Genomic DNA, 12,474 nt, shown 5'->3' on the forward strand with positions numbered 1-12,474 from the left:
TTACCAGCTTTAGTCAGGACCTTTGCTTTTTTGGCCGCTACCCCTCTCCGTAGGAGCAATAGAGTCACCATCCGGCGCATGTGCACTGTATACTTTAAGCTAACTTTAACTTACTGTCCACGCGTGTTTAGAGTCTCACTTTGGGAAAAGTGGGGTTTGAGCCCAGGGATTTTAGAAATATACGACGCGTTTTTCTTCAGAATGGGTGGTCAAGCTAAGGGAAAAAAGAAAAATAAACCGAAGAGGAAAGATAACCGTCCAAACAGGGGTGAGTTCACTGGTTTATCATTTTATTTACTGTGTATAACGTCAAATTCGTACACACGTTTATAGAAAGGAAGAACTGTTATGTTTTGTTTTGAGTGCAGCTCTAATAAGAACTATTGTTACACGTGCACTTGTGACATCTCAGCAGATGAAGGATTTGTTGGTTTATCACCTCAAGAAAGGATGAAGGTAAGAATGCAAGAAAAAGCCAAGAAGAAGACAGCGGAGAAGTACTCAGTAGAGCAACTCCTACAGAAGGTAATGTTTACTACATATCCACAACAAAGGCAGGACCCAAATATGTCATTGCCTTAATATCCTTTTATTCTTTAAATTCTAATCAGCTACTGAGCTTTCCTTATGTACTGTGGTGTACAGACTGAAGAATGCATGGACAGTTTTGACTTTGAAATGGCCAGCCTTTTCTGTCGAAGAGCCCTGGATGTGGAGCCCACCAACCTGCAAGTTCTAGACATGCTGGGACACGTTTCCTCTGAATTAGGAGACACACAGAAAGCTAAAGAAATATCCTTTCTCGCTGCTTGTGTCCATAATTTTGTAATTTCACTACACTGCTGTGATAATTTCATTCTACTCTAATGCAGTGATTGTTGTGGCTTTCTTGACTCCCCTCTCACGTATTTCTACGTGCTGTGGAGCTTAGCCCAGATGTTGGCCACAGTAAGTACATGTACCTGGGACAAATCCACACAGGCCGGGAGGCTGTGGACTACTATACCAAAGGCATACAAGTCCTACTGAATACATTGGAGAAACAAGGAACAACAACAGTAAGTGATTACACATAGGACTACCCCTCTCTGTTTCTCTGGTTATGGAAAGTGAACTAGATGTCATGACTTTGTGTTCAAGGCTCCTGATTTTTTTTCATTTTCACAAGAGGGTGCTATTGGACAATGCATGTCTTAGTGACATGCATTGTTATGACAGATTTATGTCAAACCTATAAGCATCCTGTTGTTTAACTGTTACTGCAGACCTGTATTACTAATTTTAGATATTTACAAAACACTTTATCGACACTACAATGCACTAAAAACTATGAACTGTGAACTCAACTTTGAAACAAAACAAATTTTACACCGAAAATGTGAAAGAGTAAAATGGTAGTTTTGGAAATGGTCAGATGATGGTAGTTTTACAACTTCTGTCTTTTTCCCCCCTCAAATATAGTTATTTATTTAAAAAAGAAAATATTGCTCATTAAGCTTTTTGCAAAAGCAAAGATAAAATGTTTTCTCATTTAGAGGACATAATAATGTGCCATGCATTACAATGTTAACATTAAATTAGAACAAATGGAAGGAAAATAGAATAGAAGAATAAGGTTTAAAAGGTTAGGATACATTGTATTAATTGCACATGTATTAATGGTCAATTTTACATTCACTTATTCAATATTGTTGTTGTTTAACTTTGTGACACCATGTTTATTAATATCATTGTGAGGTCTCTTTATTACTCTCATTCAGATGTCTTAAATATATTAGCTAGAAGTGTCACTTCTAGCTATATAAGTGTGTCAGTACTCAATAACTGTGACAATGAGTCAACATGAACAGAGCAATGACTCTGAAAGTAAATTGGATAAATTTAATTCACGCAGTTTGCAACTCTGATGTTACTGCTTCCTTCCTGCTGTGACATGTTAATATGATTTCAGAGGAAAAGGCTTATTCAGATGGTGTCCCTTTTTATTCTGATCATATCAAAAAGAAAACCTGTCTTAGATTCTGTTTCATATAAGTCTCGTTCAGTCTCTTTTGATTTGTAATGAGTAATATGAACTTTAGAAACTAAAGAAGTCTGCCCTTTGATTCATTCAGGCTCTGGCTGGAGCTGCTGCCCCACCAGATGAGGACCCCGAACTCCCCACAGAGAAGGATGTTAGTGTAGCCTACTGCTCCATCGCTGAGATTTACTTAACAGACCTCTGGTACTGGAGCACACAGAGTTATGCACTTGACACTGATAGGCCTGCCTTTGGTAATATTTTGAGATTTTCTTTTTCTGTGTGTGTGTGTGTGCATGTAGCATGGAGGAGGGGGCTGCCGACAAGTGCAGGGAGTTCATAGAGAAAGCATTACAGTATCGCCATGACAACCCAGAGGCTCTACAGCTTATGGCCAGTTACCTGTTCAGTACAGAGAGAAACCAGGTCAGTCCTCTCTCTCTCTCTCTCTCTCTCTCTCTCTCTCTCTCTCTCTCACACGCACACACACTTGAGATGAGTTATCACCACATTAAAGCGGGAATCTGCTGAGTTAATAATTCTGAGCAAATTGAATCGTATGCGATTAATCAGCAGATGGACAGGTCATGCCGATAGGAATGTTAATTACTGGGCGGATCATTAAGGTCATGCAGTCATCTGCTAAAAAGAGAAAAGATGAGGGAAAAGCATATTGGACTAAATTTAGAAAACATTCCACAGGACCTTTTGAGTGTAACATTTGACAGTGAGTTTAGAACAATATCCTAAATAAACTTTCTGTATTTTTACATTACATGTATATTTGTGCATGCGGGAGACATTGCTAAATGAAGAGCATCTTAAACCACTGTTAATAGAAGGCATTCAAGGCAAAGGCTTTTTTGAAAGTATTTAAACATGTTTATTGTTTACTTGAAATGTAATCTAATTGAAATATGGCCTTAAATTACCACGTGGAAGTATTTGTTGGCAGTGCTGTCTGCCTCAATCATCCTCAACATGCACTGATGATACAACGAACAACATTCAGTTCACCTACCACTGTTTTTTGCAAGCTATATGTAATGGGCATTTTCAAACCTCTGTACTGTCTCTCCATACTCTCCATGCACTCATATCACCAAACTGAGCAGCGAAGGATCTGTAATACTACCTGTAAGCTGTAGGGGTCAGGCTGGTTCCAGTCTCACTTCACACCTTTCCACATCCTGTGACAAAGTCTCTTTTTCTTTTTAATTTTTTCTAAGAAACAAGAAAAAATAAATTGTTCCCAAATTAATCCAGGGGTTCTTGGTTTCTGTAGAAAATCCAATAGCTAGTCTGTGGAAGTAAATTATACAGTGGGATTAGTCTGTAGGAACTGATTTGTGTGAAGAGTGCATTCTCCAATTACTAACCCTTACTCCTTACTTACTCCTAACCCTTGCACAAGAAATGAAATGCATATTTTTTATAAAGCCTTTTATATTTATATGCTCTTTTTCTGTGTTCAGGAAGGCAAAGATTACCTGTTGAAGAGTGTTGGAATGTGGCTACCTGCGCTTAAACAGAGAGCAGCTTCGTCCAGCGCAGGGGAAGACATTCAGGTAGGCTGTAGCTGTGGGCTGGTATTTGTCTCACTTCCACCAGCCCCAGTAAGATCCTGGTTTATTTATAAAGCCCCTTTAACTAACAAGATTTTCACAGCATGCTATGCTTTATGCGCAAATATAAGGACAGCTGTACAGATTAAAAACAAAAAAGTAAGAGATAAAGAGGGAATGATAGAAGATGAAAGGTGGAGCACAGACTTCACAAACCTGTATGTATTTGTGTTAGAGTGCACAGAGAGAAAGCAAATAATAAATTCAACACCAGGAAGGGTTTTAAAGTATAAACAAGCAAAGTACAACGTGGAAATTGATAAAGGAAAAATGGCTATAATGTCAAAGCTGGATGGGCTTTGAATAGCTCAAAATAAATTGCAGATTCAAATAATAAAAAAAGTGATGTAAGAGGGTTTGGTGTGATGATTTGATACAATAATCCCAGTGACACCACTCTTATGACTCTTATCTTCGGGAGCAGGTTGATGTGAACACAGCCTGCTGACACTTTGGCTGTGATTAACAGCCACATAGCTGAAAAACGTTTTGTACCTTGAAATTGGATTGTGTTATTATCAGACAAAAGAAGAACTATGTTTGTGGATGCCTGTGAAAGCACTTACTGCAGAGGTGGTTGTATTGTCCTTGTTTTTTGTCTTCTTTCTTTCTCTCCTTCAGAATGAGATCCCTCCGTATGAGTCTCGCATCACCACAGCCAAACTGCTCATTGAGTCAGAGGAGTACGAGGTAAAATGTTTGCTGTGTCGTGCTCGTACACTCCCTTGTTGTTGTTGGTCTGTGTTTGTTTCGTGGTGGGAGGGCAGCCTGGCATTTTTTGCGTGTGCGCACATCTGTGTGTTTGTATGCTTTCCTTTCTGGTGAATAGCACTGAAGGTGGGAAGGCCATGCCTGGTCTTTATCCCCTCTGGAGTTTAGTGTCAATAATTGAAGAGTGGTATTTACAAAAAGGGATAGGGCTAAGGGGGGCACACAAGGGTGGAGGGATTGGGAGGAAGAGTAAAATAAAAAAAAAATAAAAAAATTGAAGCTGTGGTCTGATGAATTGCGGCCATATCTCGAAACAGCATACTTCTCTACTAAATCACTCAGGAATTTCTGGTATTAATGGCCTTGATTTCAGTGGCTCACTGCCTTCAGTTCAGTGCTAAAACTCCTAACGCTGTCATTAACGCTTGAAGTCATTTTCGGTGATTACCGCCACACCAACAGCAGTTTAGCTACTTTCTATTGTGATCCAATGATTAATTTTCAGTCACTCTTGTTGGGTGGTTTATGGTTATTACTTACGGGAAATGAGAACAGTGTCCTTTTTCCCCCCCTTTTTTTTCTCCTCTTCCCCCTCCTCACATCCAAATAGCTCAGCTGCAGTTATATCTTTGGGTGCATGTGTGCGGGAGATGGGCTGTCAGGTGTATCAGTAAAATGACAACGTCTCGGTCCACAGTTTCTGACATGTCGTTTGTCTTCATCCTGCTGTTGGTGTCATGAAACCCGAACCACAAACCGCACCCATTCCTACTGCTTTATAACGTCAAATATTTTGCCATGTGCTCAAGTATGTGTACACACACACACACACACACACACACACACACACACACACACACACACACACACACACACACACGCACGTGAAGGGCTATTTGGAGTTTCTGGCAATTGCATTTAAGGGTGAAAGTAGAGTAAAGGCAAACAATTTTCTGTCTGTCTCTCCCAGCCTGGGATTTGGGACTTGGATTTGATAGGATCCTCTCAGCTCTTTGCTTCCGGTACTTCTCTGTCACACATACTCACACACACATTCTCTCACTTTCACATTTAGCATCTCTCACTTAGAAGGATCTATGCACAGTTTTATGCTCTTTGTAAACTTTGCGTAAAGTTGTTTACTTCCAGTAGAGTTATTAGTTGGAAGGCTGTCTTTCGAAAATGGTGCCAGAATATAACCAATTGTCTCTTTCTCCCCATTGAATAATTTGTTTGGTCCCCAAAGCTGGGCCAAGGCTTTGAAATTTGCATTAATATATTTGCCAAAAAATAACCCCAAACATATTAAATAATTTTTTTTCTTTGTTTGTTTTCTGTAACTGCATACAGCAACGTCTAGTAAATAAATGTTAATTTTAGAATGGCACAAGGTGTAGCGGTACTACCATGTTCTTTGGCAGAAACTTCATCTCATGGTCTTTGTCTGTACTTTTGTGTTATGTGGATTGAATTCAAATTAACTAGGCCACAATAAGGCAGTGTTAGTGTGGTTATTATAGTGCATAGTGGTGGGAAATAGAAGTTTACTCAAAGTCTCCACTCTTCCCCAGAAGTCTCCACTGTCTGGTCTTATTTTCCACCCCACAAATTCAGATCAGCACCAAAATTGAGCGGGTTCTTTCTTTGCCTTATGCTCTATCTCCCTCCACCAATTCTCATCAAAATGAGAAAGATTTTGCTGAAAAACACTGGGAAGATGTTTTCAAGACAAACTGTCTTTAGTGGGTAGACACTGTCACATCTCTTGGGCACTTTACTAGGTCATAGACCCGTCTCCCCACCGTCTTAAAACTCAAGGTTTCTTATGAGGGTAGGTGGTTGTCATTAAAAAGCGTCAGCAATAATAATGTCAAACTCAGAGCATGTGCAAATATTACAGTTTATTTATTTTTAAAATACATAGTTATCTTTTATAATAAAAATTTTGTCAAGACTGTGGCTTTCAGTTCTTTTTTGGAGGAAATCTTTAAAAATAAAAAACCTTTGCCACATGAAAAGCTGAATGTGATAGTAAATTTGACTGAGAAAGGGATAAGAGCATGAAAACCATGACATAGGCTGGTTGTACTTGTGCTCCATTGTGCGATTGTCTTGTTTACTTTAAAAAATGTGATAGAAAACATACCAAACACACCGTGTTAATAAATTCATGAAAACATCAGTTTCACAATTGCTGCTCTTCTCTTCAGTCAACTGTTTCTGCAAAACATGGATCTGTGCCACTTAAATTAGAAGAGGAGAAAAAAGTCACCAAAAAGGCTTTTGCGAGTCTTTTTTCCCTCCCTCTTTTGATTAGTTGAATAACTGCCAAGTTTGTTTGTGATTTCCAGAATGGAAATAGATTAAGAGCGCACGAGGGTGCTTGAAAGCAAAAGAAGTGAGAAGTGAGACAAACGTGTTGGTTTTATTGTCAAATATCCCCATATTTGTGAGAGCGCTTGCAGTGCTTAAACAGGTTTGTTATTGGTTTGATTGATGGAAAATTAATTAGGTTTTCATTTGGTTTTTGTCATTTGTCTTCATTAATGTTTGGTTCCAGCGTTTAATATGGGATACTTTGCTGCTGTTAAAAATCTTTAATCTGAATATATCTGATATTTTCAAGCAGTTTGAAGACCATGTTTTCTGAGGTTTCCTGATGTTTTATAGAATAAACTCTAAACAGTTTAATGCAATCAGTGTGGAGATGATTGGTTGCTTACTTGTTTGTTTATCAAGCAAAAATACCAACTATCATATGGTGCCCATCTTTTCCAATATGAGGGTCTCTGTAGTATATGGTAGGAAATATCATTAAAATAGTCACATCAGTCTTCAAGTTTGTTGACCTTTGAATGGGAGTGGGGGCATCAGTGATTTATAGGAATTATGTTAATATATATATTATTTACATACATAATTTATTTTGCTTTATTCTTCTATGGCATAGTTTGCACAAGGTGCTGCAAACATTTTAGACCAGACATCTCTGAATCTGCTGTTCCATCCCACAGGTGCTCTGTTGGATTGAGAGCTGTTGACTGTGGAGGCCATTTGAATGTATTGCCATGTTCAACAAACCACTGGGGTACACCGTGTTGTTCACATAAAGGAATTTACATGGTCACTAACAATACTTGGGTAGGCTATGATATTTAAATGAGGCTCAGGGGCCCAAGGCATATCAAGAAAATATCTCCCACACAATACACCACCACTTATCTTAGCATATCTTATCTTCTCATCAGACCAGGCTGTGTTTTTTCCAATCCTGGGTTGTTCAGTTTTGATGAGACTATGCACATTTTCCGTTTCCTGTTCTTAACTGACAGGAGAGACACCAGGCCTGGCCTTCTGTTTCTCTTCTGCATACTTTGGGTGTCATAAGTGGTTGTTTGAGTTACTGTTGTCTTTTTATTAGCTTGAGGCAGTTTGACTATTCTCTTCTGATGTCTGATATCTCATCAACAAGGCATTTTCTCCCAAAGAACTGCCACTCACTGGATATTTTCCTTTATCGGAGCATTGTCTGTAGCCTAGACACATTTGTGTAGGAAAATCCTAGTAGTTCAGCAGTTTGTAAAAATACTTCTGGCACCAACAACCAAACATTACAAGTCACTTAAATCACCTTTCTTTTCCATTCTGATGCACAGTCTGTAGCCTCAATGTATATCATTGGCTCATTAGATATTTGCATTAACTAGCAGTTTGAACAGGTGTGCCTAATAAAGTGGCTAGTCAATGATATATTTTATAGTCTTGATTTAAAAAATCAAAAAACAGCGTGGTGACAGCGTTTTCCCTACTGTAACACGCGCACAAACATTACCGTGATCACCCATCACAACCACTGATTCACTTGCCACACAGCAGACAGACAGACAGACAGGCACCCTCCCCTGACAGCCATTCAAGTGTCTCTTAGCTGAGGCGTCACAGAAGCTGATGGGTAGTTACGCACCTTGTCATTGTCACTCTTCTTTGGCTGTATTTTATTTATTGAATGTTTCTGTTCTTATATTTATTTCACAATGTACAGCTTGTACTTTCCTATATTGCTTGCAAGTACAGTTAGCAGTGACATCCCCAGGATTTATTTACTTAAGTCTCGATGCCCCTGTTTACGTGCGTGTGCGTGCATGTGTGTGAGATATAGCTTGCCCTTGCTTGTAAAGTGATTTGTCTTTCTCCTGTCTCTGCTGTGCGCTCCAGTAAAATGATTCTGTTAAACAAAATTGCCTGAAGATTACACAAATGCAGAAATGGATACATGAGTGCGCGCACACACACACACACACACACACACACACACACACACACACACACACACACACTGTGCACATGCCCACGATGGACATTATAAATGAGTTCCTCCACAGAATGCAGGGTTTTTTTTCTTTTGGTTCCTTCAACAGTCCTTAAAATAAGGAGGACAACATGTATGTATCGTCTTGCATGTGTTATTGGTTGTGTGTCTCTGTAGCGCACTGTTGTTTTTCTTGAACCACTTTTGCAATGTTTATTAAGATTTTTTTTTTTTTAACCTCTCGTCCAATTTTCTGCCTCCCCCCCATCCTCCTTCGTAGTACAGCCTCTTTTTCTCCTTATCTTCATGGGAATATTAATCTTGTTGTTGTTTAGAGCATGAAGCGGCCTAAGAATCTCTGAATCTTTAATTACTCGCCCCTGGGCTGACCGGTGTAGTTAGGAAGATGTGCAGTTGGAGACGATATAATGGTTATCATTGCTCACTTATCCTGGCTCCCAGATATCTCTTGTTCTATTTTTGTAGCTCCAAAACTGCCTGTTCTATCACTTGTTTAATACCCAAGCAGATCTTTTCTCCTATCTTTTATATCTAGTGCTTGGCTCGATTTACTGTGTGTGTGTGTGTGTGTGTGTGTGTGTGTGTGTGTGTGTGCGTGCAGCTTGTGTGTCTGTCACTTTGTAGTGATACAGTGAAAGTAGATAGTAGATCATTCTGAAGCTGGACATGAATCCATTCATCATCGGCTGGGATTAGATGTTTTTGTTTGTGTATTTTTAATCAGTCATTAATTAATTAAGGACAATGGTATTTCAGCTGATAATTGGTCTGGCAATCAATCAACTGACTCCCTGACATGCATATTTGCACAATCTTAATGAGATACTCTCAATTAACCTGACACCCCTTACTCTATGCAGCCAACAGACCTCTTTATTGCCACCGGAACCGCATAGACTTAATGAAAAGAGCAGAGAACTCCAACGAGCAGGAGGGGGGGAATTAGGAAGCTCTCCATCTAATAAGACTCCCTTAACAAGAAACAAGTGCTGCTTGTTGTGCTCATTGTTGTGTGCAGGCTTTTTTGTAGTGTGTGACTGTAAAGTGGTGTGTGTGTGAATGCACAGGTCTGTGCGTGTCTTTTATTCTTGCCCTTCACCACGGGTGATTGGCTAACAGTCGCCTCCAACCTGAAGTAGACAAAAATCAATATATCATCACCTGGGGCCTCACACACAAACACATGCACACACATATACCACAACCACAGGTTCCACAAGGAGGGAGACAGAGCAAAACAAACACCCAGCCTACTTTAGTCAAGGTCTGATTTCTGTAATGGAAACTTCCCACAGAAACTGACCCAGACAGTGCTGTGACAAAGGTCACCTAACATTAAACCCCTTTGAGACCTCACATCGCCTCCACAGGACACTACAGGGAGGAAATCAGACAAATGCTTTAGAGGAAGGAGAATACTGGCTCTGGGTTTGGTTGGTCTTTAGGTTTATCGTGTATCCTAAGGAGTGGAGGGGGCTACTATGAATATATGGTATTGACTGCTCTGGTCTTTCCCTGCTGCTCGTCTCCAATAAAGACAAAATGCTGGGAAAAAAGGCAATGGTAGACGGTGGCTAAAGTGACTATCGACTGTGTGATAAGTACTTGTAAGTGTATCTATTGACGATCATGTCTGTTGTCTTGTTGGTATTGACGGTGCTGTGTATGGGTTGCTGACCTGTTCGATGCTTATCAGACCCTCTGATCCATTTGATTGATTGGGCTGACTGGAAGATGTGCTAGATCGTGTGCAACAATATTGTCTTTACCTTTATGCATGTTGGTTTGTCAGTCAAACCTGAGAATAGAGGGAGTACTGATGAATTTCTACAGACAAAAATGAGTGTAGTATGATTGTTGTTTGTAATTTTAATACATTTTTAAAAATGGTAACTATCTGTTTGTCTCTCTTTAAATTAGATGGCAGTAGATGTGTTGGAGAGTCTGCTAGAAGAGGATGACGAAGTTGTCCAGGTAAGCGATGAAGTCCTGTTCCGGCTGTTGTAATTTAAAGTCTTTTTTTTTTTATTCTACTTTTCATCGTAATTATTTCTCTCTCTGAACTTGAAAATGTAGCGTTTTGCTTAAATGCATGTTTTCTCTTTTGTTATGGGGTCTTTCAAACCGGTCGTGGCAGATATCTGCCCCTCCCTTAACCTGGTTCTGCAGGATGTTTTTTCCTGATAAAAGGGAGTTTTTCCTTCCTACTGTCGCCAAAGCGCTTTTGGCATTATATAAATACAACTGATTTGAATAGGAAGTTGTTGTGAGCACATTTTTCTTGTTTCCAGGTTGCTTACCAGCTTTGGTTGTAGAAAGGATAACATTACCACAGATTTTTAGGCAGGATTAACTTCATAAGCTACCAACCTGTTGGAGGTGTGATCAAAAAGTAGCACAAAAACTTGCCTGATTTAAAATGTGCCTTAAATGTAAGACTAGCCAATCTTCATGGTTATGTCAAGACAGCTTCTAGAATGGTTATTAATTTTAGATCAAGTCCTGTTCTGAGGTGTTACTCTGTGATTTCAGCTTCTGCAAACAGCAAAATTCAGTTGCAAACAGCTTCAGATTTTTTTTGTTATACCTTTTGTGTACCTATGTACAAACTTGCAAACAGCAGAAACAGTGTTGTATGGATCAAAGTGTGGATGTGATTGATACATCTGTAAGTAATCCTGCAGAGACAACTGAACTCACGTATTCGCTCGAATGTCTTTTAAAATTGGCAGATGTGAAAAACTTGATTTCAGTTTGACCAGGGAATACAACCAAAAATACCTACCATTCTACTATTTACCTGTCATAATACTGGTGCCAGGCAAAGTGGGGAAAGAAAGCAGCTGAGTCTGAATTTCAGGGTAGTCTGTCCAGACTAACTTTGGCGATTCTTAATCTTAATCCTGAGTTGCCCATTTTAAAACTTTTTTTTTTTTTTTAAATATTTTGTTTCCAATGAGCCAAACTCTTGGTAAAATTTTTTTAACATGGTCTAGAGCAATAGTTCTCCAGGCTTTCTTGTGCTCTCTCAAAATTGTTCTTTGGAGATTGGCTACTTTTTCACTCATTTTCATTTGTTACACCACTTATGAATCATCAAGCATAAAAAAGCCCCTTTACTCAGGGAAAGATCCAGTGTTGTGTATACATATAACAGACAACTTGGCAAACAACCAATTTTAAATTGTTTCCGTAGGCACTTTATTACTAACAGTCTGTCACAAAAACACATAATTTGTTCCCCTTTCTTTTGTCGAATCGATGAAAAATAACAAAGTTAACGCAGTTTGACAGGCGTAACATACCATTTTTACAACAGCAAGGTGATTCACAAGAGATATTAGCTGAAAAACATTCTCGATATGGTGCGTAGTGTGTCCTTAGAAAAATTAAGGAAGCTGGACAAGTAGAATGCAAAGAAAGACAACAAAAGGACTAAAACAAAAAGTACCTGCAGGAAATGAACAGCGTCTGAAAGTCAAATGATTTAGAAATAAAAAATAAGCAAACATCAAGGACCTGACAAACAAATATTAAAGGTTGCTAAAGGAGGTCATACCAAATATTGACTTTCAAGCTTGTTAGAATTGCGCAAACTCTGTTTTTGCCTTGTATACAGGATTCCCATGTGTGTTTGCATATGTGTCAATAAGTCACTGCACTTGTTACCCATTTTCCTAGCAAATATCTAAAAAATGATTAGAGTGCTTGTGAGTTTTGCTCTCTACTGTATGTGTGCGATAAGATTTGATGTCATTTTTGAGTCCAGTTGATAAGATGTTTATATA

General features: G+C 39.0%; 1 protein-coding gene across 2 annotated transcripts in view; it reads left to right on the forward strand.

The window, feature by feature from the left end:
• The first annotated feature begins 17 nt into the window (after positions 1-17).
• The window catches only part of LOC113031488 (probable assembly chaperone of rpl4), a 28,148-nt gene continuing 15,691 nt past the window's right edge, over positions 18-12,474 (forward strand). Inside the window, exons 1-9 of one of the 2 annotated variants that reach the window (XM_026183607.1) lie at positions 18-268; positions 413-525; positions 646-792; positions 906-1,058; positions 2,115-2,224; positions 2,323-2,446; positions 3,496-3,588; positions 4,267-4,335; positions 10,607-10,660. In XM_026183607.1, the coding sequence (XP_026039392.1) occupies positions 79-268; positions 413-525; positions 646-792; positions 906-1,058; positions 2,115-2,224; positions 2,323-2,446; positions 3,496-3,588; positions 4,267-4,335; positions 10,607-10,660 (1,053 nt within the window). In that variant the 5' untranslated portion in view covers positions 18-78. The remainder of the gene's footprint in view (positions 269-412; positions 526-645; positions 793-905; positions 1,059-2,114; positions 2,225-2,322; positions 2,447-3,495; positions 3,589-4,266; positions 4,336-10,606; positions 10,661-12,474) is intronic. The other variant, XM_026183608.1, reaches the window with a different exon arrangement.

This window comes from Astatotilapia calliptera, chromosome 11 (genome assembly GCF_900246225.1).
Source record: "Astatotilapia calliptera chromosome 11, fAstCal1.2, whole genome shotgun sequence".
In the NCBI taxonomy this organism is placed as follows: domain Eukaryota; kingdom Metazoa; phylum Chordata; class Actinopteri; order Cichliformes; family Cichlidae; genus Astatotilapia; species Astatotilapia calliptera.